Source organism: Gymnoscopelus braueri (assembly GCF_963280865.1).
Source record: "Gymnoscopelus braueri genome assembly, chromosome: 4".
NCBI lineage: Eukaryota > Metazoa > Chordata > Actinopteri > Myctophiformes > Myctophidae > Gymnoscopelus > Gymnoscopelus braueri.
The window spans coordinates 35,730,911-35,758,869 of NC_137605.1; the positions used below are offsets into that span (position 1 = coordinate 35,730,911).

A 27,959-nucleotide genomic window follows, 5' to 3' on the forward strand; every position below is an offset into this window, starting at 1 on the left:
TTCTGTATTTCAATCTATTTACTAGAAAGTCATTTTGTAGGTAGTATATAACATGAAAGGATGGGAGTGAAAAGAACACGAGTGAAAAATTAAGTGTTTGATTGTGAGCCAATGGTATTCGAACATGCTGAGCGATGCACCAGTTCTAGCCAATGGCAAGAAAGCGTGCTGCGAGCTATGCAGAGAAACCAAATGCCTGACTAATTGCATTGTTCATTCATTCAGTCATTATCCATCTGTCACCTAAACGAAATACACATCTTCTCATCCTTCCTTATTCTTTCATATCCTATTGACAGGTGGACAAGGTAACAGTAATAATCTTTTTTCCTTTATTTCATAGACTGTAGGTCAGTGTAGAGATACAGGAAACCAAGGGTAAAGCGAGAGGAGACAAATGCAAGACAAGACGAAGGTCAGACTCAAACCTGCGTCCTTGCGCTCACTAGGAGCATATGGTCTGTGCACTAATTGGCTGAGCCACCAGGCATCCAGGTAATCCTGACCAAAAAGGACCATTTCAAGTTTAGTGAAGAAAGATGCAATCTCTATGCTAGTAATGAATAAACTCTCAGCAAACATACTATAACTGTACATTTTATGGTAAATCTGAGGTAGAATAACTTGTATGTAGAGAGTTTGAGTAACATTGCTGTATGGGGAAATGCAACAAAACTCTCCCATCATGAAGAAAAACTACTTTTGGACACAATAGTGCAGGTACTACACATTATGAGAACCATGAGAGATAAAGAGAGGAGTGACAGAGGAGTCATAGAGATTACATACATAGGGAGGATTGACAACTACTCTATTTTAGTGAATATTAGGTGAAAATGAGGATGAGCTGAAAAGGTCTGTTAACTGTTACTTATTTTAAAGCATGGCTTTATATATATATATACACTGTATATATATAATTATTTTCTTTGTTTTATTATTTTCTTTCGTGGAACCCGAGGCTTGGCCCGACCCGACTAATTAGCATACATTTTCGACCTGGTTCGGCCTGAAAACGTCGGGTCGGGTAGGGTTGCGAATTTGAGAACTAACTGATACAGCAGAGAGAGAAGGTGTGTTTGTATGGGATGTTTTCACAAACAGGAGGCTGCAATGCGAGTGAGACAAAGGAGAGAGAGTAACACAAAGAGCCTGACAGTCTCTACATCGGTGAAGCGCGTGCACGCACACGCACACGCACACGCACACGCACACGCACACGCACACACTTCTTTAAACCCCACTGAGAGATTAATAAAAGAGCTGATTGGATTTAAGGCATGGCTGAGAGGAGAACTAAGTTTACCTTTACTAAGCCACACCATTTCAACACTGAAGCCTTGGGTTTTACATCACTGCAAAATCCAGAGTGTTAATTTGACTCAAGAGTGGTAACAGATTGGCGTGGTTCCCTGATTGGACCTCGCCTCTCTGAATTCCACTATATATACACTCTATACTCTATATAAGTCTGTCTACCAGTTGACTCCGATACCTGATGAAGCCCAGTGTGATCGCAACGTTGTATTTTCTGCCATTAAATAGTTGCTGTAAGTGAAGACAAGACAGTGTGCAGGATGCTTTTTTGTCTATGCGTAAAAATTGAACCACAAAGAGTAGCAAATGATGAAATCTCTCTCTAAAAACACACACACGCACACACACACACACACACACACACAAGACACTAGATCAAAGACAGCGCCCAAAGTCAGACAGCCAGACATAAATAAATTATACAAAAACATTCCTGGATTCAACAAAGAAGATATATGGGAGAAATATACGTTATAAAACATGTATTGGACAGAGACGTAACCAGACCTTCATTCTAATGGAGGATCATTTCAGCAAATAAAAAATGTCTTAAGGAGGCTGAGGCACTGTTACCCTGCGGAAACAAATACAGAACCAAACAACGGGAAAGCCCGATGTTTATAGTTTCACACAGGTCACTGATATCTCATTCAATGGCTCCAGCAGTCAGGTGTCTTCTCTGATTACATGGGATATAAATCTGGATTCTGGACAATAACTACTGTAACAATGCTCAGTGATGAAAGTAATGATTACTATACATCATGACAGGAGGAAAACACTCGGCACTACTGTACGTCTTCATTTATTTGACAAAAGAGTTAAATGACATAATTAACATAATGGTGTTTTTATGGGGGGGACTGCGATTCATATAGCCTATTAAATGGATATTTATATATTCATATAACATTGCTGTAGGGCAGAAATGTTTTTCATAAATTAATGTCCTACTTTGTAATACTACAGTGTCAGACTATAGTAGCAACAATTGCCAATGTACAAGCTCAAAACGCGTCAAGTAGTTCTGCTATTTTAGATTTATAGCCTTTATCTATAGGACAGTAGACTGACAGGAAATGGGGAGAGAGATGGGGAGTGACATGCAGCAAAGGTCGTCGGCATCGGGACTCGAACCAGCGACACGCTGTCAGGCTGACATTGCAGCCTAGGGTGCCTGGACCGCCACGCCGCGGCCCAGGCCTGCCATTTTAGATTTTGTGGTTAAGAGTCTGTGGGTTTTCTAAATATTTAACCAATGAAAAGTATAAACAGGAACTAGTGACTAAATACTACCTACATTGGATCCATTGGAACACAGGCTCTTTTTTCTATTTCCTGAAAAGTAACAGTTTTGGACATAAAGGGTTTCCACCCGACAGCGACGATATTATGTAGGCAAAACTACTGAGGAAATGTCCTCAATAGTAGCTACTGTACGACCACAGTATATTGGGACAGTGAGGTGAGGTTAGATTTATTTTGCTCTTTACTAATCTAAATTGGAATATGGATTTCACGTTAAGACCCCTACTACTAAAAGTATTTAGACTGTGAGATGGAGATTAATTGAATATACGGGCTAGAGGTGTAGCTTTGATGTATTTATAAAAGAAAAAAAATGGACTGAAGTGAAATTGGTTGAATTACGACACAGTAACAGATAATCCTCCAACATAAAGGTGAATTGGATTGAACTGAGACCTGTACGGTTAACATTAATACCCTAATGACCTATGGTACCGTGACCTAGGATGATAGGATCTGCAGTATCAGAGATCAGAGAAAGAGAGGTGGAGAGAGAGGAGGGAAGGAAAAGAGGGAACGGGAGAGAATGAGAGAGAGAAAAGGAGGATAAAGGGAAGATTAAGATGTGGGGTAATCTGACAGAAGGAAGAAGGAAAGGTGCGAATTGAGAGTATAAAAGCAAAACAAGGGTTTGACAGAGTTCAGAGAAAAGGGGATCTGTGGAAATAATCTGGATTAACAGATGCACACAGAAGAGATGGTATATAGACAGAAGCTGCAGGGAGCAATCCTGTTCCTAATGTGAAAACAAGATTAAGAGACAGTCGCAGAACCAAAAACTGTAAGAGAGAAATTTCAAAAACGAAAGGGACATTTATAAAATTCCAAAATATAAAATCAGAAAAACTTGAAATTCCTCATTGGTGTGGAACTGTAGCTTGTAGCTGTACTGTAAATAGAGTTTGATTATCTCTGCCAGGCCGGACAGCTGACGGCCGAAGATTAAAATCTATAACTATTGAACCATACAGTATGTCATACTATCACATGTTCCTTTTCCCTGGGGGCGCAGACAGCTGAGTGATTAAGGCGCAAACCACATAGGCTCTGATGCTTTGACAGTGTGTCCCGGGTTCGTTCCCGAGCCCGGCGGCGGATTCGCTGCGTGTCTCTCCTCTGTTTGCTGTCACTCTTCACTGTGCTATCATAATAAAAGGCAAAAAATAATTTCCCTGGATTCATTGGATCATGCCACAACTCCCCATATAGGCTGCACCCATTTGTGCCTGACTACATTTTATGTAATTTTGCATGTTCTTCAAAACACACTTGTTGCTACTACTCCTACAGATTTTGTCCAAAACTCACAAATCACATTATCTCAAGGAGTTATGTGATCAAGATGTATCAGTCCGATTACTCATATTTCACTCGGATTGGCTATGACTTGACTTTAAAATTTTGCGGGCCCTGGGTAGCCAACCCATGCTGATGGAGATTTGCGCTCCAAGGAGCGTTAACAAAAACATCTACCGATACACAAACTTGGACACATCAGTGTTGTTTCCTGGAGTCACTGGGTGTGTTGGGTCTTGCAACAGACACCCTCCTCCAGGCGACCCTACCGAGGCTGATCAGACCCCGGCTTGTGTCCAAGTGGCATGCTACTGCCCCCACTGTCTCTTGGGGGCTTAGGGTGGCTGGTGAGATGTTAGCAGCAGGTGTTGGCGACACTCGGAGGCTCTAGGCACTGTGGGTTGCCTCCGGGCCTGGCTCCTCCTTCGTCTGACCAGAAGTGGGCATTCTTCTGTGCGTTGCGTCGTCATTGCTGCTGGGCAAGAACATCTCATTCTGCCTTGATGGATTTATAACCCTCCTTGGAGGTTTTACCACAGTCTGTAGCTTTTGGGTTCTTCCTTACAGAAGAAGTGGTTTGGGCTGCCAACCCTCTCCACCCCGGGTCGCCGTCTCTCCGACCGTCCTCTGTCTCTCCAGATGTCACCACGCTCTTCATGGTCGTCACCCAGTCGGTTCCTGGTTGTCACTGGTACTCCCCCACTACCAGAGTTTTCAGTGCACTTTACTAAGTTATATTTATTTTCTTTCACATAGAACACTGAATTCAGCACACTGTCCCCCACTGGGCCCATCCATTCATCAGGCAGTCTTCATTACTCATCATAAAGGAATTGTCCTTCCAGGTGATTAACAGGAGGCTACCCACTTCCAGAGAGGAGGCTACAGTATAAAGTAGCATAAACAACGGTTTAGAGGTTAAGTGGGGATGATGGCGATAATGACACTTTTTTAAATGTTTTTTGGGTGATGAGCTAGTAGAGGAAATGGTAGCATGTGGTTTGGGTGCTGATGTGGAAATCTGATGTGCACATCTGTGTTCGGTTAGGGCACTGTTGTTGCTCCATATAACAGTAGGTTGTTAACCAGCCGTATAATTATGTTGAGTACACAAACATGCATGTGCAGTTATGTGCAAATATACACACATAAGCATGCACACACATGCACACACACGGTACACCAGATAGTCAACAAACACACTGAGAGGACACACAGACACACGCATGCACGTTAGGCCAAGGCAGTGACGTGATTGGAGGACAGCATGTACAGTAATGATAAACGTAGTGTGTATAAGACAAAGGGAAGACAGTGGGACACATACTGTAATTGAATGCATTTACCAAACATGCATTTGGATAGGTAGGTTTCAGGAAACATAAAGCAGGCCCTCACAAGAGGAAAAACTGAACAGTTTGACACCTGCCCAGTGTTTGAATGAACAATGCATTTAGTGGTCTTATGGTACGATCAGTGGTCTTACCTTGGCAGGAATGCGTGCTGTCAGGATATAGGCTCGATGGGATGCTAGTGCCTGAGGGAGAGAGAGAGAGAGGCTGGGTTAATTAGAATGTAGTTGTAAGTACCATACATGTTTGACACAAAAACAAAACTAAGAAGTGACAAACAAAACAACACAGAGTCCTCTCTGGTCGAGTCATCTGGATCAGAAGCCTCCTCATGTACATACAGTACATTAGAAAGAAAAGGTGAGGAAAAGACAGAAAACAACAACACAGCTAGCATGTTCAAATACAAATCCATTACAGATTCTGTGAAGGAAACTATTACCCGAAAACTAAAAAGTATGAAACCTCTGATGTGTAGCAAAGAGCCAGTAATACAGAGGTTGATTTTGTCTGGACAACAGAAGCCACTGTCTGAATGAGGCCATTATGGGTCAGTGTGGTGATGTTTCTTGTTTGTGTCCTGCTGCCTGCTGAGAGGACGTGACTCCAACTGCCACTGTTTATTAAATCAAACCCTTATATGCACTTGGACTGGAATACTTTCTAGTGTTTGTTAGCTGCTTGGCACAAGACTAGCGTGCACGGCTAATGACTGAATAGGATCAACTGGACAGATACCTCAGGGATTCCTGTTTACATCAACATAACTGAATAGTTGGCTGGTTAAATGAAGATGGCTGCGTTAGAATGAATGAGAATTCTGCTACGGAGATAATCTGCACACAACCCATGACATCAGATTACTGAAAGTTTAAAAAGGTATTAAACAGTCTCTCTTTCAGGCATGTCCTCACATTAAACAATGCTCACTTTCATGACAACCTTCCTCGGAATTCTGTCAGCTATATTAGGTGTACCAAAGTAGATGACCAAAATAGAACAGGAAATGCCCTGTCCTGTCTCCAGTGCCAACTGTGTCCCTCTAGTCATGCACCAATTGTTTATAGACAGAGGTGCTTCTGCTGAGGTTTAGCGGCGTGAGCTGTGACTTTTGAGGGGACAGACAGACAGGTCTTCTTCGTCCGCAGCATAAAAATGTCTACCCATGAGATTGTTGTTTTCCACATATGTTGAAGTTGAAGAGCAGTTAGGATTGTTGACTTTAGCAAGATGATAGTGATTGTACAGAGCCTGTTCTTTACACTCATGTGAGAGGGCACCACGCTCTGCTGGCAAGTAAATACCACATATAATACTGTAAAGAGTGACCTTTAAAGCAGGAAGAGCGACTTGTATATACAGTACTTATGAAAAGGTCGCCCAGGGAAGTTGCACGTGCTTTCAACATCATGAGTTCAAAGCCAGCTCATGACCTTTGCTGCAAGTCACACCCAATCTTCCTCCAATGTCTCTAACTCACCACTACCTGACAACTATCAGATGAAAGTTGAAATAACCTGAAAGAATTACTTTCATTAATGACAGCATGCAATCCAACCCGCATCCTGATTAATAAAGGCCATTGGAACAAGGGAGGGAAGAAGGTAAAGATCTGAGTGAGAGTGATGTGAAGGGGAATGTGAAGGGGAACTAAAAGAAAATGAAGACAAGTAAACTCATAGAGAGGAGAGGTGTCAGAACAAGATGGAATGAGAGAGGACACGAGGCTGAGGAAGAACAATGTCAAATAGAGGGCAGAGCAGAAGAATCCACGGTCCCCCACCACACGAAGCAATGATTGTAATTGGGTTTTTAGGGTCACAGTGACTTACTTTTGGTATGTGACCCCCTGCCCTTGATGTACAACCTAGTAACCATACACCAAGTTAGACCTTATGGTAGAGGAGATATGCTCTGGACAAGATTTCAAACCGTGGAGAGAGAGAAACGAGAGAGAGAGAGACATTAGATAACAGTATACTGCAAATTCCTGAGTGTTACTTTAAACCTGAGAGTGTAAGAATGGACACATAAGGGTAAAAGATAGTGTCAGTTAACACTAGAACCGCAGGGCTTGTGTACCCAGTCAGCGGATCAAATGACTGGTGAGTTCAAGAGAAGAGTGAATAAAGAAATAAACAATAATGACACACAAAATCCATATATAGTCATAACTGGATATGAATATAAAAATGTGGGGTACGAATAATATTTGATTTTGCCGTGTAGAAGTAAGGGAAGAGCAAAGGAGAACAAAATGAAAACAGGGTGAATGACAGGAACAAAAATGACAGAAATAGAAGGATATATTAATGAGGCCATGAAAACAATATCTGGTAGGAGAAAATATGAACAAGAGAACAGGAAACAGATATGTGGGGAAAACGAAAAAGACAGAAATAAGGAAACAGCGGGATGAGAGACAGGGGAGGGAAGAGGCCGATACAATGCCCCGTCTCTGTGAAGACAGCAGGCTGTGTGTGGTTGTGATGCGATGGAGGCAGACAGGCCAGCTTCTGTGTCCACAGATAACCTCTCTTAAAGTGCACCAGTCACTACCACGCTGCTCTCCCTCTATGCAGTTTATACATGCACACGCGCGCACGTGTGTGTGTGTGTGTGTGTGTTGGTGATAACAGGACAACTAATTTCCTAATACAGCCTAACCATCCACTTCTTCATATGATCCATCATTTCCAGTAATATATCTAATTAACATTCACTGCCTCATGGGACTCAATGGTGCTTTTCTTATCTGTCACTCAGTAGACGCAAAAAAGCAGCATACTGACTTAAACACCGCAAAAGTCACCCAACATCTACTAATCTTGCTTTAGTAGTAGTGTATACAGCAGTACAGTCTCCACCCAATGCCAGTTAAAGTCACTATGCATGTGTTCATACACATGCAGACACAGGCCATCACTGGACCATCACATAACTAAATGGAAAGTAAACACAGCAACACTCATGGACCACAACCAAAGACCTGATTTGTACCGTGCGGACAATTGCTGATCTATAAGCTTGTAGAACTGCCATTTCCGGCGCAGGACAATGTTGTGCGACGGAGTATAAATTAGCTGTAACTTCTCCCTCAACTCTCTTTTCATGTTTCCGTCTCTCCTGTATACAGTAACTCCCCCATCTGCCCCATGACTATGGGGCAGATGGTTCAATTTCGACCCCTCTGTCACATGGTACTATTTTTTGTGTCATATATTTTGTGAGTCAGTAGGCTGCCGCGGCGCAGTGATTCTGGACACAAACATTAGTACCATGTGACAGAGGGGTCGAAGTTGAACGAAACCTGCAATATATGATAGAAATAGGTCAACAATACAAATGATGCTAGTTTTTTTTATTAATTTATTTTTAATGAGTGGCCCCCACCAAAGCTACTAATCTACCGGAACTACTTCATATTCATCAGAACCGGACCAGAACTCGGACCACGGGACTCGGGCAATCAATTAATACCTTTGCAACCACTACATTAATGGTAAGTATTTCCTACAGAAAATACTCAAAAAATCTGAACTAACCCTTTAAGCTAGCCTATCAGCCAATCATCTTACTACGACCACCACCCCGCCTTCAACCCCTCTCAGCCAATCAGAGACTCACACTGTATGTCCAGATGGCAGCAGCACTAGAGCATGCCTACAAGACCGCAGACAGCATCTGCTACTACTACACACCCACACACACATATGTGTATGTGGTTGGGGAAATAACTGTCATGATCTCTCTAATGCATCATTTGCTTACTTGGCCCACAAGCATACAGTATCAGGATGGCCAGAATTGAAACACTATCAAGTCAAATGTCAAAATGATCAGCCAGCCAATACTGATCACAATATGTATGGCTGTTTTCACCTTTTTAGAGTAGATGCATGATGAATAGTAATGACATATTGCAGGTTCATCGCTAATTTCAGATGGAATGAAATGTAACATATTGCTTGACGATCAACCCATGATGCTTGCTTACATCATTTGCAAACACACACACACACACACACACACACGTAGTCCTCACAGGGCAGCAATAAGGCCATAGACAGAGCTGTGGTACTGTAGTATTGTTCCCACATCATCCTGTTCTCTGTCAAACTGTCAACCCCCTCACCCCTAACCCAAGTTACTATAGCAACAGCCAGCCCATAGCACAAAAACACACATGTACCTATACACACACACACACAGCCATGTACAGTACACTCACATACTATACATGAAAGGAACTTACTACAGTGTTAGGGAGTTGCCTGGTAAAGTCAGAGACAGAGACATTTTAGATAGTTTTAGACTACCTAAAATGGACTACAACGCTGACTACAACGTTACAACGCTACAAACGTGTACATTTATTTTACATCTCTACATAAACTGATGCAATAAAGAGAAGCGTTTCCCTCTGCAATCAACAAAAGCATCTTCCCACTGCTGGCAATGTACCCCCTGCTGACAGGTAAAATGTGAAAAGCTTAATCTACTGTATAGGCTAGTCTTGTGGGAGAAGAGCATCTATTGCCACAAGTGGAACACAGAGCCATTTGAGATATAAAAAGAACACTACATTCACTCGTGGTTGTAAATACTGATACTGTCAAATAAACTGCATTAAAGGTGAGAAAATTGCTAAGATCAGCATTTTGTAGAAAATGGTTGGACTGTATTTCAAGATGCTTATTGTAGCAGGAGGCATGACCTAATGGAATGCTGGTACTGTACTTTTGTACAGTACCTCACACAGTGCAGTAAATTAATTAATATACAAGATACTAATAAACACATACAGTATATCTATTGCCTGTTTAGAATTAGAAGTATTTTAGCCTGTCCCTGAAAAGATCCTTCACATGACTCGCTGACCTCCTTTAAAAATAATTATACATTTTGGCCTATTAATGATAAACAAAAATTCAGAAATTAAGTTATTGGAGCATCAGGTGGAGTTGGACATTTGGAACAATATAATTAATGCAACAAAAGGACCTTCTGACACAGACTACATTATTAGTTATGTTATTCTTTACACTGACCATACCCTGTTATGTTATCCATTACATTGACTATACCCTGTTATGTTATTCTTTACACTGACTATACACTGTTCCGTTATCATTTACAACTGTATACCCTGTCATCCTCTTTAGTATACCTTATAATCCTTTACAACAATGATAACCTTTTATGTTACCCTTGGCCTTTACATCAACTAAACCCTGTTAAGTTATCCTTTACATTTATAAGTAATGACCACCACATCATCCTCTTTCCCAGAAATCATTTGTGCTGAGGCGGAGCTCTGACATCCAGAACACTGCCAGCTCCCTCAGACAACCGTAAACCAAGCCAACCACAGCAATTACACTGTATGAGCCTTACAAAGCAAATACAATGATGCAACAGATGCAGCATACTGGCGATCCTGAGTCACTTCCAAACACAACAGGGTTTTTACAGCGTGGCTCTCTAGGAGGCGAGCCATAGACAAACTGGGTCTGTCAGTCAGTTTTCTGTCTGTCTGTCTGACTGTCTGTCTGACTGTCTGGGGCTAATCTCACAAACCACTGGACCTATCTGTGCCAAATTTCTTGTGCATGCCATGCCGCCAGTAGGCACACTATTCTTTTCACGCTTTATATTCTTCGAAATAATTCACTTTAATTCTATAATGTAAGTCACTGGAGTCGGTTCGGGCTGAAACCTTGTCCACATAAGGAGTCATACATCATACTGTAGATGTATGGAAGCAACAGCGTTATTAAACCCTGTCTTGTTATTGTCTCTTATTGTTCATACAGCAGATTTTGTATTAAAAATAGTAGAGAAAATGTTTCAACCTCCACTTTAGTCTATACTTTAATTAAACCCTCAGAGTTAAATTATAAGTAAAGAGATAATGACAGACTCTTTATTGCATAACTGATATTCCCACCATGGCGTGTGTGCGTGTGTGTGTGCGTCTGTGTTATGTTAATGAGTCATAATGCCCTGGCCGTGTGAACACAGCTTGTCAGTGCAGCACTGTGGAGATCAAAGGTGATGAAGGGACAACCACAGAGACAACAGGCGAGAGAAAGACTGGGAAGAGAGAGAGAGAGAGCGATGGAAGGACAGAGAGAGTATAAGAGGGAGACAGGGAGGGTGGAATATTGTAGCAGAGAGACAGCAAGAATGGACGGGTTATAAACAGCAAAATGTGGTGAGGCAAGCAAGTGTAATGACTTAATAGAAGCTAAGTGCTGTAGCGCTGATAACACGCCAGGTTTGAAATCCAATCAGCAGAGAAGATATTTAATGAAAGGAAGTGTTTGAAAGCCATTTCATCTCTGTGCCAAAACTGAGGCCTGTGGCAGGACCCTGATTTGAGCCTTTTAATACGCTGAATCCATCAGCTCTAGAAGGATGAGGTTGACATGACGCAGCGGAATTCTCTCTCCTTTCTTCCTGTCTCCCAACACTTCTATCCTCCTCTTTTCTCTTCCTTTTGTCTTCCCCTCCACTCTTAACGACATCATCTTTCTCATGGCCTGCCTTCTCTGTCTCTCTTCCTGGTTACACACAGAACTGTACTGTAAGTAGGTTAACATGTGGAGCCAGGGGGTAAGGGTGACTTGAGAGAGAGACACAAAGAGAGGAGTATATGTATGTATATAAATATATACAGTATATAGAGAGAGAGAGAGAGAAAGGGGAAGGAAGGAGTGCAACAACTCACCATAAACCACAGCCACTACTATGATTAAAGAAATGCTTGCTACTTTTATAATAATTTATTAATATAAAAGTGACATAGTTTCTGTGTGATGTATGGCTGTTGATAAAATCCATTATGTGCCGGGAAAAATAAAATAAAAAATAAACTTTGGGGGGGATGTGCAACAAGAAGAATTGTGTGTTTTATTTGTATTCTACTGCATCCTTCCTACACTGTCCTCCTTATCTCAAATTGGTTGCCATGTGGATAGCATCACACTATTGAACACAACTGTGTTCCTGACTTTTTATTATTACTCTTAGCTTTCTTTCTTTCATCTTTCCTTTTTTTCCATTCATCAGCTTAGGGCACAGTATGACAGTGTATGCATGTATTCATAACAGTAACTATGCATGCCATGTGTGTACACAATATGTGTGCTCTTCACACATGCACATGATTTATGCATGTGTGTGTGTGCGTGTGCGTGTGCGTGTGCGTGTGCGCGTGCGTGCGTGCGTGCGTGCGTGCGTGCGTGCGTGCGTGCGTGCGTGCGTGCGTGCGTGCGTGCGTGCGTGCGTGCGTGCGTGCGTGCGTGCGTGCGTGCGTGCGTGCGTGCGTGCGTGCGTGCGTGCGTGCGTGCTGAGCGAGCAGATGTGTATGCCTGCACAAAACGGACCACAAACGACACGCATTACACCTAGTGTATGTGTTTAAAGCTGAAAATCCATAAAATGCACATCCTTCCTGGGATTCAAACCAAAATTAGTAATACCACTGACTTTGGGCAGGGGAGATATTGAGCTTTGAGCTTCAGGCAATACCAATTGTCAACCAGTACAGTAGTGGTCCTACCCGAACACGGGTGCACATTTCATAATAGAAGAGCAGGGAGACCAACCACTGCAGATGTGCTAGTTATATTGTATTAACATACTCACCATACATATTGCTCAAAATAATGTTTTATTCACTAAAAAAGTTCTGGGTTGCAGCTTTCAAATAAAGATGATAATGATGATGTAATACAGTGTAACAGAGAGGACAAAGCCCCACCAGGCTGCTGCTCAGAAAGCTGCATACCAGGGGGAAAACATGTTGTACTGGTGCATCATAAGTAATACTGTACATGCAAGGCAAACCTATACCTTACCTTCACACTGTATATTGTAGATTTGGGTATTGTTTCACTAGTATTATGGATCTGGATTGAAAAATAACTTAATGCCTGCTGAATTGGGATGGGGTTCTCAGCCAGGACTGCAGTCAAAATGACTTCTACAGTCACAAAAGAGTGGCTTATGATGCTCAAAGCCTGGACCATATGCATCATCTGACTGTCCATAAGAGGAATATTTTCAGAATTAACATTAATTAGAAAGGCAGGGAACATCCTTGTGTCTCATTTACTTTCACATACAGTATAGGCATGGCAAGTACATTGTATAGCACATTTCAACAAGGCAACAATTTAAAGTGCTCAGCTTTACATTAAGCATATAAGACACAGAGCATTAAGAGAGTGCAAAAGAAACACATTACAAAAGCACATTTAAATATAATTTAAAAAATACAAAAAAAGAATACAATTAGTGCAGAAGAAATTACAAAAAAAATATATAAAAATTTTAAAGAATTGAGAGTTGTAGAAGGCATGTGGTGCATAAAAACTGAGCACTGCTTCTCCACGTTTAGGTCCTACTCTGGGTTCAGAAAGCAGACCTGTCCAAGACGACCCGAGAGCTCTAGTTAGTAGCTCTGTCTAGATAGTAGTCTGACTTGGTAATTGTCTTAAAGTGGCAGAGAAATTCAGGTCTGAGTCCATGAATATGGTCCTCTTATACGGTTATGTCATCAGCATAACTATGGTAACATATTTTGTTGTTTAACATAATCTGAGCCAGTAGGAGCATGTAGATTTTGAAGAGAAGAGGCTCCACTGGAGCTTTACGGAACGCTGTATGTCATTTTTGTCCACTCAGATGTGACGAAGTAGTCCCTGTACTTTAAGTATGATTAAAATACAGTTTCGATGTTGTGGTCGACCAAATGCAGCACTAAGATGATCTATAAATAATAGTACTAAGAAACTGAAGAGGTATACCACATCTTCACAAGTATACTGTAGAGGGTTGAACTCCAACTAACAGTGTTCGTCACATGTCTCTCTCTGCTTTAAGACCCCTTCCCACCACACTGACTTGTCCTGACAACGACAGACTAACGTCGGGAGATCAGTCGGGTCAGACGTCGGATGTATAGGTGTTAAAATCATAAAATGTAGCTGTGTGCACACTAAGTACACACCGTACAGATGATGCTGATGGCGCTGTTGTGCACCCGCGTGAGAGGAAATAACTCCATGCCACGGGGTGGCAGTAGTCTGCAGTGTACAGAAAAACCAGAAGGATTTTAGAAGCATTGCGCAACAAACATGCGCAAACACGTACACACGCAAACATGCGCAAACACGCGCACACACATGCTTTCTGCCGCGCTATTGACATTAAACCTGCAAGTTCGTACATCTCTCTCTCACATCTCAAACAACCAGATAGCTCTATCCCATCCCATGCCAAGAAAATACATACATATATCAAATTCAAAACTGGCACAAAGATCCTTATACCCAAACACTAAACAAGCAGCCGTTGACCTCCGACTTGCCATTTCTTCCGTTTAGAATTGTATTAAAATTCACATTTGACTGCTTCCAAATAGGCCTGTCACAATCATTGTATCGCCTAATCGCAATTATTTGAGATAATCGCAATAATATGTTAAACATTTTCATATATTCTCTAGGGATGGGACGATATGGGTATCTCACGATACGATATCCGTGGCAATATTAGGCCCTATATAACGATAATATCACGATATTCGATATATTGCGATATATTGCGATATTACGATATATTGCATGAAATTTTACCAACGATATATCACGATAGTCCTTGTATTCAATTCATAAACACTTAAAATAGCACCAAACAGTTCAAAATCATCATTACACAAATACAGAGTCGGAAAAACAACGTATCACAAACTAAAAATATATATATATAAATATCGACAGGCAGTATATCGATTATTTATCGCGGGAGAAAGTATCGCGATATATCGCAATATCGATATATCGTCCCACCCCATCTCAAACATTTTCAAAAGTAGTGAAAATAGCAGATCTACAAGCTCAGAACGAGTCACGGCGTGACGCGTTCTGAGCTTATAGATCGGCTATTTCCACCATTCATGTTTTTTTAAAGTATGAAGTTAATGAATGATCTAAGTTATTTATTATGCCTTTTGTTTACGAAACCTAAAAGCCAAACAAAAAAGTTTTTTTTATTCATAACAGCAGAAACGCAATTAAATCGCTAATCGCAATTATTTGAGTGACAATTAATCGTCAAGTAAAATTAACAGCCCTACTTCCACAGTAGTATCATTTTATACAAGAAAACTACTACCAAATATGTGTCACTAATTTCTGAAAAGAATACTGAACCCACTGGTCAAATCTGTGTAATACCAACAGCAGTGGAGGATATAATGTAGACAACTCTTGTTTCCTTTTTACACTGTATGTCTGATTAGAAAATTGGCTCTAAACCGTGTTTACCGTTGTCGATCTAGTGGGAATGCTAAGCAGGAGATGTACTGGGGGCCTCATAGTTAAGCTGAGAAACGTGGTGGGATGATCTGATCCCAAGCCAGAATGGGCAAACGTGGTAGCAGGAGCGGGACTCATAACCGCTACACTAAATGTGCTCAGAGAAATTGCCTGTATTTTACAATACAATGATTCAGTCCGAGCCAGGGCAAGCTGCTGACGGTGCAGCTGAGGCCTTCTGTTATAAACCTCTACAGACTCCCACTGCACCAAAACCACAGGACAACGCTGGTCTTTACCACACAATAGCAACTCTCTATGACCTAACAACTGACATATATAATGTAATATAATGCCTTATTTCTGCAGATTTACACAACGTTAAAATACAAAATAGCAACTTTACGGGAGCATTATGCTGCTCACCAACACAACTACAACATGAGCCTCTGTCTGCATAAAACAAATGCATCAAAACCAAAGGATATAGCTTAGTACAGGATCTAAATAATATGAAGACTTGTTCGGTCGCAGTGAGTACAGAGGACAAAGAGAACACTACTAAAAGCACCATGCGTTAAGGTTTTGAAGCATCATTATAAAGCTGTATTAAAGTATGAATTTGATCAAATAAATAAATACAAACTGCTGCCATTACACATTGCATCTTTGAATAGCCTCAAGATAGCATAGATAGGCATTTTCTTTCTCCCCAAATAGTAGGCTAGATATTTCATTTTAGAGTAAAAATCATTTTCTGCAGTGAATGAGCCACTACGCCACGCGAGCAGACAAGAGGAGCATTAGAAAGAGACATCAATTTTCTTTTAGTGCTGCTCTGCTCATCGTTACATTTTACTGCTGGGGTTTTAAGCATGGAGGGGAACAAAGGGAGCTGACAGTGGTGCTTCCTGGATAGATTTGATAGGCTGGTCTTATCGGACCACTGCTGCAGAGGGCCGTGGTGTGATTAAGTGCTACGGTGTCTAATTGCATTTAATTCTTTTTGTTTGTTTTCCTTCCATGCTGTCCAAAGACAACTGTCAGCAGAAATGCTGTATGCGTTAAATTGTGAATGTGAATGTGCTATGATAACATTCCGAGCCTTATAGACAGTCATAGATAGGTAATGGTAATGTTTTGAGACATGAATGATGAACAATATTGCTTTCAGCAGGCAGAGCAATTGCCAAAATGAACAGAGCATCCATTATTAAACACAAAGGGCAAATTTGTGCTGACTATCATCTGGCAAAAATGATCATCTTCAATTGGCCAAAATCAATTTAGGTAATACAGGACTTTCTAAGGAACACTAATACAAAGGGGGGGACACTGCTGTTAATTCTAGCAAAAGTGACTGTCTTCATTATCACAAAATGTTGCAGGTAACGCCCTTTAAATAACTATTTCAAACATTAAATATCCAGTAAACCTCCTGAGCTTGCATTTTATGCTATCCCCTAACTAATACATAAAAGGCTGAGCAGGGGGATTAGATGATTGCTCTTTCAGATTAAGATTATAGTCTGTCTGGCAGGCTGCCCTCTGCCTTCTAAGACCTAGCCTATCAGTGTGCTTTGATGGATGCTGCCAGGGCTGATAGTGGGGTCTTATGACCAGAAAGGTTCCACTTAGAACCCCATTAGCCTGCAGGGTTCCCCTAAGAACTCTGCATGTGTTTAGGTAAAAGATAAGGAACTGTCGTTCATTCATCATCATGCCAAGCAGACACAATGGAGACATTAGTGTGTGTGTGTGTGTGTGTGTGTGTGTGTGTGTGTGTGTGTGTGTGTGTGTGTGTGTGTGTGTGTGTGTGTGTGTGTGTGTGTGTGTGTGTGTGTGTGGCGAGCCAAGGTTTTGGGGTAAATAGGATACCGCTGCACGCAGGATGGGAGAAAGGTTATGTTGTAAAGGAGAGGAAAGGGAGAGAGAGAACTCCTGATTTACACTTACTGTAGTTGCACGCTGGTGTCTCAGTCCCAAAATAGCCGATCTACAAGCTCATGTCGCAGCAACGCGTTATGAGCTTGTATATACAGTACATCTGCCATTTTTGGTGCGAGACAATGCAAAACCAAGTATAAATCAGGGTTAAAATGCCTGTCTGTTGCATTATGACCAACAATAACACACAGCCCGCAATGCAAAAAAGCTCATCAAGCTAAAACCATATAAAACCCAATCAATTCCAAAACAATCACATCCTAAGCCCCAATCATCCAACCAAACACCCACCCCTTCCCCTACCTTTTATTTTGCTGCATACAGTCAGACATAGTCAGAAATACAGTCAGTCAGACAGACAGACAAATGAACGGACAGACAGAGCAAGAGAAGAAAGGAGTGACGGAGACAAAGGCAGAGAGGAGAAGGGAGGGAGGGAGGGGGCTGTGTTCTAGGTTGGGTTGGCACAACCCCCGTTTTCCTTCTGGAGTGGGCAGATAACATCAGTCTGCACTAATAACACATGTGCGCGTTCACTCACTCACTCACACACACACACACACACACACACGTTAACATGCTGTAGTTTAACACCAAACTGTACACACACACACACACACACACACACACACACACACACACACACACACACACACACACACACAGTGTTGAACACAGATCTAGATGATAAAACACTGTTAGTATGTTGCCGCCACATCCATCCCAATAGACATAAAGTCTACATCCTGTAAACTATGATCCACCCCATACAGCCAAATACCCTAAGCATTGTGATGCTCAAGATTAGTCGACTAATACAGTAGAAAATGTAAAAAAATAAAATAAGAACCCCTTGTTGGGCAACTGACTTGGAATTGTTTCAGTAGTATGCAAAGACTTGTGCTGTTAACATGCTTGTCCGAACCTCCAGCAATGTTAATATAAAATAATTGGGTAGCACTAATAACTATACACTATTAAGCATTAGTTAAGCATTAGTAAATGTAATTTTACATTAAATGTAGAAGATGGAGGCATTGCTGGGTTGTGAAAAACGCCGGGCAAAGGTTTTTCCTTGGCCTCTAGGGAGTGTGCATGCAAAGTTTCACGCAGATCGGTCCAATTATAGGTAAAAACGCGAATCGGCCTGTTATAGTGCCACCATGAGGCTGATTTGAAAGATTTCAAGTGGCGTTTCTTCCTCGGCCTAGTGGGAATGTCCGTGCAAAATTTCACGGAAATCGCACGCTGTGTTTATGATGCATTTTGTTCAAAACGGACCAATCCTGCAAACTTTGGAAGGCAAATGTTAGCCAATCAAGATAGAATATGAAAAATTGGACAGATTCATCTTGATCACATGACTATAGAGACACTGTGTATCGATTTGATCAGTAGGAGTAATATAAAAAATGACTCGCTGTGGCACTGTCACAGGCCGATCTGAAATATTTGAGGCAGAGGTTCTGCTCTGGCATCCAGGGAGTGTGTGTGCACAGTTTTGCCGCGATTGGGTCAACGGTGCCAGAGATTAGCTGCTCGCAGACAGACGGACGGACGGGCGGGCGGATGGACGGACAGATGGACAGGGTGCAAAACATCGTCTCGGCCATGCCTTCGGCCTGGCAGAGACAAAAATAATAGTAGAGCTAAACCATAAATATGAAATGGCTTAAAATAATTTTCAAACTCTTCTGTGAAGACTAGGGCCCTCAATAACAGAGCTCTGGCTTGTAGATGTGAGAACAACAACAAAGTAAAGTGACATTAATGAGAGGTTTCAGTTTAGAAAGTATGAGAACCCTTATCCTTCTAACTTTTAAAGAAATAACAACAGTACCTGTGGGAGAGCGAGACTGCAGCTGCTGGAATTTCAGCCACATCAGCAAGCTGGTGTTAAATAAAGTATGAAGTTTCACAAAGTTAGTGGCTTAAAACCACAATACTCTGCAAAAAACTTTCATACTGCTGGCCTGTCAAATATTCAGGTAAAGAAATCTACACACATGACTAAACAGACGGAACATTCTTGTCTTACACATATGCACTTGCAAAGAAGGACACATGTGAAACCACCACACACACACACACACACACACACACACACACACACACACACACACACACACACACACACACACACACACACACACACACACACACACACACACACACACACACACACACACACACACACACACACACACACACACACACACACACACACACACACACACACACACACACACACACACACACACACACACACACACACACACCTAAAATAGCTGATTAACAAGCTTACAATGTGTCACACAGTGGCACGTTGTGAGCTGGTAGATTGGCTATTTTCAGAAAGAGAAACTATGCGCACCCAAGTACTCAGGCTTAATACTGACCCAACGTATATACTGTAAAAACTGTAATAAAGCCTCATTCTATGAGTATACTGGTTTGGCAAGTGCTGGGACAATAGCATTACGTCATCATCATATCAACCTTCATATACACTCAATTCATTTCATCAAGCACAATCTTGTCAAAGTCTGATCATAATAAATATTTTTTGAAGCACGTTTTAATCACATTGATATTTTGACAACAGAACATGATTATACATTGTTAGTGTTATTCCTGTTTACTACAACATGGAAAACAATTTTGTCATTTCAAACCCAAACAATGTCGACAGTCTCTGTGACCTACATACCCCATTCAATTAACCCATTAAGACCTGAGGGCGTTTCTAAATGTTTTCTAAATCCTAACAGTTTTCTGAAAAACGTATGTTGCTATATCTATGGTTCTGAAACGTTTCCATGTCAAGGACCCTCAAAATTATGTATTTGGCCGTGGATCCCCATCTCAAAACACTTTGTTCCAGGGACCCCCAATAACAAAGATTTTAGTTAAAAATGTTTGCTTTAAAAAATATCTATATTCAAAGATTTGCACAAATTTTCAAGATTTTTCAAAAACAGCAGATCTACAAGCTTGTATATCTGCTATTTTTGAATAGCTAAAATCAAAAGATCACACAGATGCTTTCCTGGTTTTAATGGGTTAAAAACAACCAGCCATTGTTCCACACATGATAAACAATTTGATCATGTTTAAATACAATGAAAGCGAAAACAATTATGTCCTTTGTCATTCAAGTGCAAAGACAAATTAGAGGAATGATACTTTGCAGGACAATGAGAAGCTTAGCACATGGGTTCAAGTATATATATAATGTAATTTGGCATCTTTGGTTAAAACCAGGCCATCACAAGTTAATGGTGTGGGATTATAAAATCCACACTATTAAATCCAATGACCTCATGTAGGGTCAATTACATTACAAAGACTGCCTGAGTGACAATCACACTGACCTATGGAGGTAATGAAGACAAATGACTGTGGGCGGGGCATAGAGGGAATCAGACAACATCATTGGTTAATATGGCTCTAGGTGGTTATAGTAGGGCATTGTGTGTTAGAAATACTGGTCCTTGCTAGAAATAAATCCCTATTTAGCTTGATTATGGGAAACATGAGACGAGTGAGACTGGTCAATGTGTCTCAGTGAAAGGGAAAGTGTGTGAGAGAGAGAGAGAGAGAGAGAGAGAGAGAGAGAGACAGAGACAGAGTGAGAGAGAGAGACAGACAGAGACAGAGTGAGAGACAGAGAGAGAGAGACAGACAGAGAGAGAGACAGACAGAGAGTGAGAGAAAGAAAGAGAGAGACTCCATGGGACCAGTGGAGTGTGACAGTGGGAGAACGAGGTAGAGGACATAATGAGCACATACAACCTCTCCACTTATCCCGAGAGTAGCCACACTGGGAGCACAGACACCCGCACACACACACACACACACACACACACACACACACACACACACACACACACACACACACACACACACACACACACACACACACACACACACACACACACACACACACACACACACACACACACACACACACACACACACACACACACACACACACACACACACACACACACACACACAGTTAATTTAGAGAGTTGCATTGGACACTCAGAGAATGCAACCAAATAGACCTGTGTGACGGACCATTTGCTTACATTTGTACACTCTCTCTCTGAGTTACACATTGATAAATTAACACTGAGGATTTTACTGTGTTCACACAATGGCAACGGAATTACACTGTAATACACTAATCCTTGCAGACAGACACATACTCAGAGTTCACTCCCATAACCACGCACACAATTCCTCCCAATTAGCTTGCACTCACAACTGTGCCCTGGCTGGCTAGTCACCATACAGACTGAACCGCTCCAGGGCGAGGCTAAAAAAAGAGCAGAGTCTGATAACACGGTGTGGGTGTGAGGTGTGCTAAACTGGGCTCTCTATTTAACCTAAACTAGGCTCTGTTTGCAGCTACGAGACTACTCTATTCTAATTGGCCACAGTCTGATGGAGCACATGAGTTTTTTTGCCACATGAAACCACTGTCGTATACACAACGTTATGCAATTTAAATGTACTCCAGGAACATATTTTTTCAGAAGCTATTTAAATGTACTCCAGTAACATATTTTTTGAGAAGCTAAGAGGCAGAGCTAATACAATTATGCAAGAGAGGGAGCAATGACTGTGTGTGTGCATGTATCAGTATAATGACCAGCCTGTCTAAAAAACATGACACAAACGTAACATTGTGTTGATGGGTGTGTGTAGCATACATACTGCAATACCCGGAATTAAATTGTAAAAGAAATTGGCCCATACGGTCCATTCTGTTAGAGATTAACCAATAGTTATGCTGAGCTTGACCTGCCTGGTTAACTCTCACTACTAGGACAGTAGACTGACAGGAGAGAAATGGGTAGTTACTCACAGCAAAGGCCGTCGGGATCGGGACTCGAACCCACGACACGCTGTCAGGCTACATTGAGCCTAGGTGCCCGGACCGCTACGCCAGCGGTCCGGGCCGTTAACTCTCACTATTAACAGACAAAGTGATTATATGACCCATCAGAGTTTCTGACTGCTTGAACTCCAGCTGTAATCTCCCCTTTAGTTTGAAGGTAGTTCAATATCAATAATTCAACATATGGACCCATTATTGTGAACAGACCTGTATTGATAAACAGTCTTTAGAGATTAAAACTGGGAATTGTATCATGTTATTTTCCATTGAATGGAGCAAAAGTGTAAACCCAAAAATCACCAACTCTAGCTTCTCCTAAAAATACATTTATTTTCAAAAGGGAAGACCCCAGTATGGTCACTGTGGTTTTTGTCCAGACTCCGTTTCAGTCGTGGCTTTCAAAAGGCCTAAACACGAAGGAAGGACAGAGGGAGGATGGGAAGAAGGAAGGGAAGAAAGAAGCAAAGATAAATATACCTTTTCATACTTTAAGGAATAAAACACAGAGAAATGACTGTGAGCTTACACGTCCACATTTCATTAACACATACTGTAAGTCCTCAAAAGCACACAACAAGTTGTACAATGCTTGAGGGTAAAAGTGTAATGGTAGTCTTTACTTTGACTGTTTGTGTGAGAAACAAAACTACAGGAAGAAGAGGTACACACAAACACACATAGAAACAAAATAATGTGATGTTTGCTCTCCATAGTTTGAGGACCAACTAAACCTAAACATTTTGAACGCTAGTAGAAACATTATAGTGTGGCCCCTCACTGGGTAAATACACAATGTAGTCATGAACATCTCCAGATTATAATGAATAAATTGCATAATGGTTTTTAAACCCCACCAGGAGGAGGATTATGTTTTCGTTCCTGAGTCTGTCTGTCCGTCTTCGAACAGCTAATCTTGGACACCGCTGGACACTCCCAGGAGGCCATGCAAAGAACCTCTACCGCAAAGTTTTCAAATCGGTCTCATGGTGGCGATTCAAATTTTATCTTAATCTTAAACCATACGTCAGGGGGGCCGGAGCAAAATGTACAGTATGGGAATTGGAGTGTATTCACAATCATATACATAATTGATAGTGCCATTGTAATTAATGGGACATGGGAGCATGTAAAACAGGGCTCAGGATAACATGGGCTCAGCACCTATTCAGCAGCCTGGTGTCCTGGCTGTAGAAACTGTCCCCTAGTCTGTTTGTTTGGCATTTGATACTGCCGTATCCCCTGCCTGACAGTAGCAGCATGAACAGATTGTGACTAGGAATGGTACTAGGTGTCTTTGATGATCCGCTTAGCCTTGGCTATGCACCGCAGCTGCTAGGTGTATATGTTACATCCAGTTGATTACGGTAAGTAACATCATGCAGAATCTACAGTATTAATATAAGGATAACTAATAGTGCTGCACGATTAATCGAAAAAAGATCGTGATCTCGATTCAGACACCTATGCGATCTCGATTTTAAATTATGACGTTTTTTTTTTTTGCTTATTATTTTTATATTTACAAGAGAATTGTGTGAGAATCGTGTGAGAATCGTGATCTCAATTCTTATGGAGGAAAATCGTGATTCACATTTGAGCAAGAATCGTGCAGCCCTAATAACTAATATAGCCTACTGTACATGTAATACACAAGACATGTATTTGTATTTTTTTTCAGCGTGGCTCTGCAGGAGTCTAGCCGTCTAGAAGATGAAAAATCGGAAAGACCTGTTTCGTTTAATGACTATAGAGATACCGATTTGCGTGATGTTTGGACAAAATCTGTAGGAGCATTACAAAAGAAATGTATTTAGCAAAAATCGACCTCCTGGTGACGCTATAACAGACCGATCTGACAATTTCGGGGCAGAGGCTCGGCTCTGGCATCCAGGGAGTGTGCGTGCACACTGCACAGTTTCACTGCGATCGGCCCATCGGTGTCGGAGATTAGCTGCTCACAGAGACACACACACACGGACGAACGGACAGGGTGCAAAACATAGTCTCTGCCTCGCCTTCGGCCTGGTGAGACAACTCTTGAGCCAAGAGACAACTCTTGGTGGAGACAACAGTTGAAGGTAATTTTGCAATCTGGGAACCCAAAGCCAAATGAGAATGAAAAACAGCGCCCTCTGCTGTTTGTACTATCTCATGTTGGCTCTGGGACAATGACGACGCAGCACACGTGCGCAAAGGAAACCGGGGTTTTAGTCTGCCTTCACGCTCCAGTTCCGGGTGGTGCGACTATGTTTTCATTCCCACTAACAATATTTCTACACGGAACACTAACACCACTCCCAGAGAACATGGATCGTTTTGGTTATAAGCCCACTTGTTTCTATGATGAAAGAGCAAGTTAAAATGTGAATATCTTTCCGTGGTTTTGTCTGCTCCGCGGACGCCATTGTTAAATTAGTTTCGGCTTGTTTCGAGTAGGGAAGGATCAGCGGACACGTAAATCCCGCCCACTACATTTGATTGGGTAAAGCGCGGCCTGCTTCCTGATCTGAAGGCACGCCCACGCCCACACAGTGCGTACACGTTATGACGAACCTTCACGACAGATTCCAACGCAGAGCAGAATCTGTTCTTGAGAGATTAGTAATTTTGTGATATTGTTTGGTTAAAACAAATGGGTTTTTGGTTAAAAAGTTAAAGCTCTATATGCTGATAGTAATCATTGCTATAGTGTTCAATAATGGGGGGGTCTCCCCATCTCTCCAGCTCTTTAATAAACAGAAGATGGGTAGCCAATTTGAGCCAATCAGGAGAGTGTACCTAAAGTATTCATCAGCTTCAATTTTATTATATCCCAGACTCCCAGTTCTAATTTTCTCTGCTCACTTCTTTGTGTCATCACTATCACTTTCAATTTCACATTTATCCTGTATCTTGTATGAGTTTTCTCTCTCCGGATTGGATAAAATTGGTATCCCGACTCGAAAATATGTTTTCCGCTTACCAAAGAGCTGGGGAGACAGGGAGACTCCTGTTACTGAACAAATACTATATATAGTATAAGTATATAGCAATGATTGTTATCAGTATATAGAGCTATTTAACACTTATTTTAACCAAAATAATATCACTTACTGCTCCTTTAACTTTTAGTGACAGTCTCTGGCTTGGACAGAAAAAAACTCTTTATTTACACTGGAAGATCAAGGGGAAGTTGGGGTTAACACAGACCTCCCTACCCCTGTCAAGTCAAGTGGTCCCTCTCTCACTCTCTCACACTCTCACACACACACACACACACACACACACACACACACACACACACACACACACACACACACACACACACACACACACACACACACACACACACACACACACACACACACACACACACACACACACACACACACACACACACACACACACACACACACACACACACACACACACACACACACACACACACACACACACACACACACACACACAGTTTGAGTTGGCAGCTGGCATTTCCTCAGTAAATATGCAGCTTCTTCTCAGTGGGATTGCAGTGCCAAACAGACGAAAAACACACAGGCACATATGCACTCATCTGCGTCCACACATGAACACAGCCACACACTGGAGTTCAGCCTAAGTAATTCATACTTTGTCTCACAACCACATTGCTTGTCAAAAACAACAACTGAAAAGCGAGACGCTGTGTCAAGGATAGGTGACGACATATAATAAATACAATATATAATATTAGACTTTAGGCTTGCCAGGGTGTTTATGGTATGTCTTTGATTTCATGGATCTCTCTAATTTTTCAGCTTCCTGGTTCCATGATGATTCCCCCCAGCCCCCCAGCCCCCCCCCCCATCTCTCCGTCCTCCCTAGAGTGTGTTTGATGGACTGATGTTATTATCTCTACCTCCTTCACCCCTCCGCCGTCTTCAAAGAAGAGAGATGAGTGTATCTATTAGGCTTTAGTGTACTCAAGACATGCCGCGGGCTCCTCCGCAAGAAGAAGTGTGAAGCTCAGCGGGAAACAGTGAAGCCGTGTTTGACAGGCAGGTAAACTGATCGTGGGAATAAACCACATTCCTTACTTCACTGCTTCATTCAAAGGATTTAGAATCACAAATTAAACTCCTTGCATGATTACATTGTCATGGGATGCTCAATAGGTTGCCATAGAAACCCATCTGTAGCTGATTATTTTGGTGATTTGAGTGACTGTTGTCTGTGCTTACAGTCCAGTAGGCGAATAGATAGCGCAATATTCTCAAGAAATTAAAGATTAAAATTTTGCCATACTGTCAAGGCAAAACAAACCTGCGCATAAATCTAAATTAAAAATTCAAGATGATTAATTTGAGGAAGAAATCTCTCCTTAGTCCTTAGCTGGCTGACAACCAGATTTATTTATTTTTAAATAACTGTGTATGATACTTACCTGCTAAGGAATAAGAGAGACAGATCAGGCATTCATGATTAAGTACAAATATTAGATAGGCCAAAATAAGTGGGAATTATTCAGTTATATTGTCATAGGGTGTCCAAGCATGTTGTAATTCACTGTTTAACTATTTGAATGATACTGAGCAGACTGATGCTGATCTTTTTACTCATGCTGTGAAGTAAGTTCTTTTTTAAACTGCATATTAAAGCATGAAAGAGACAGCACTTTTCATGCACCTTCAGACCCCCAATTGGATATTGATGATGGCCTTCCTGCCGTAGAGAGACAGATAGGCCATGAATTCATGACATTCTTACATGGCGAAGGGCTTTTGAACATGCAGTACTGTATGTATCAGCAATATAAACTGCATTCACTTTTTTCTCCCACTCTCTCATTCTCTCTCTCCTCCCCGCTCTGGTCTCCAAAGACACACGGAGACATTCTTATTATTATTATGCAATATATGGATAATCTGTCCCAGTCTCATTAATGAATGAATCAGCAATGTCATCTACCATGTTGAACTTGAGTGTTGTGTTGAATTCTGATGGATTTTGATTGCAAGCAGATGTGATACCATCTATGTATGTAGGCAGGCATCGTAATCCGAATGTGCTCTATTAGTAAGGAAATATCTGCGCTACCACTGCACTGGATTCAAGACCATCTCGGGGCTCGTCTACGAACAATCACTTTTTTTCCCCACAATACGTAAGACAGCAATGTGCCGTCAAACCACACCTGATTGAAAGCAAAACACGTCCATGGGTGTGCATATGAGCACAAAGACATTTGGTCACAATCCAGAAAGTAGTTTTCTAAATAACTTGTGTGGTATGATTGTGTTCGACTGACTGATTGACCAATCAACCAACTGACATCACCTTCCTTACCGCTAGCGGACCTAAAAAAAAACTATCATAGGCATACAGTACATATGTTTTCAAAACACAGTAACATAGATACTTTTACATAACAATCAAAGGCTACAATTCCATGATGTCTGTTTGTTCTCTCTCTCTCTCTCTCTCTCTCTCTCTCTCTCTCTCTCTCTCTCTCTCTCTCTCTCTCTCTCTCTCTCTCTCTCTCTC

The 27,959-nt window shown here is 41.6% G+C and overlaps 1 protein-coding gene across 2 annotated transcripts in view; it reads right to left on the reverse strand.

Annotated features, from left to right (window-relative positions):
• LOC308084574 (F-actin-uncapping protein LRRC16A-like) overlaps positions 1-27,959 on the reverse strand; it is a 91,373-nt gene that overhangs the window by 56,437 nt on the left and 6,977 nt on the right. For both annotated transcript variants that reach the window (XM_080427286.1, XM_080427285.1), the window contains exon 3: positions 5,408-5,458. In XM_080427286.1, the coding sequence (XP_080283412.1) occupies positions 5,408-5,458 (51 nt within the window). The remainder of the gene's footprint in view (positions 1-5,407; positions 5,459-27,959) is intronic.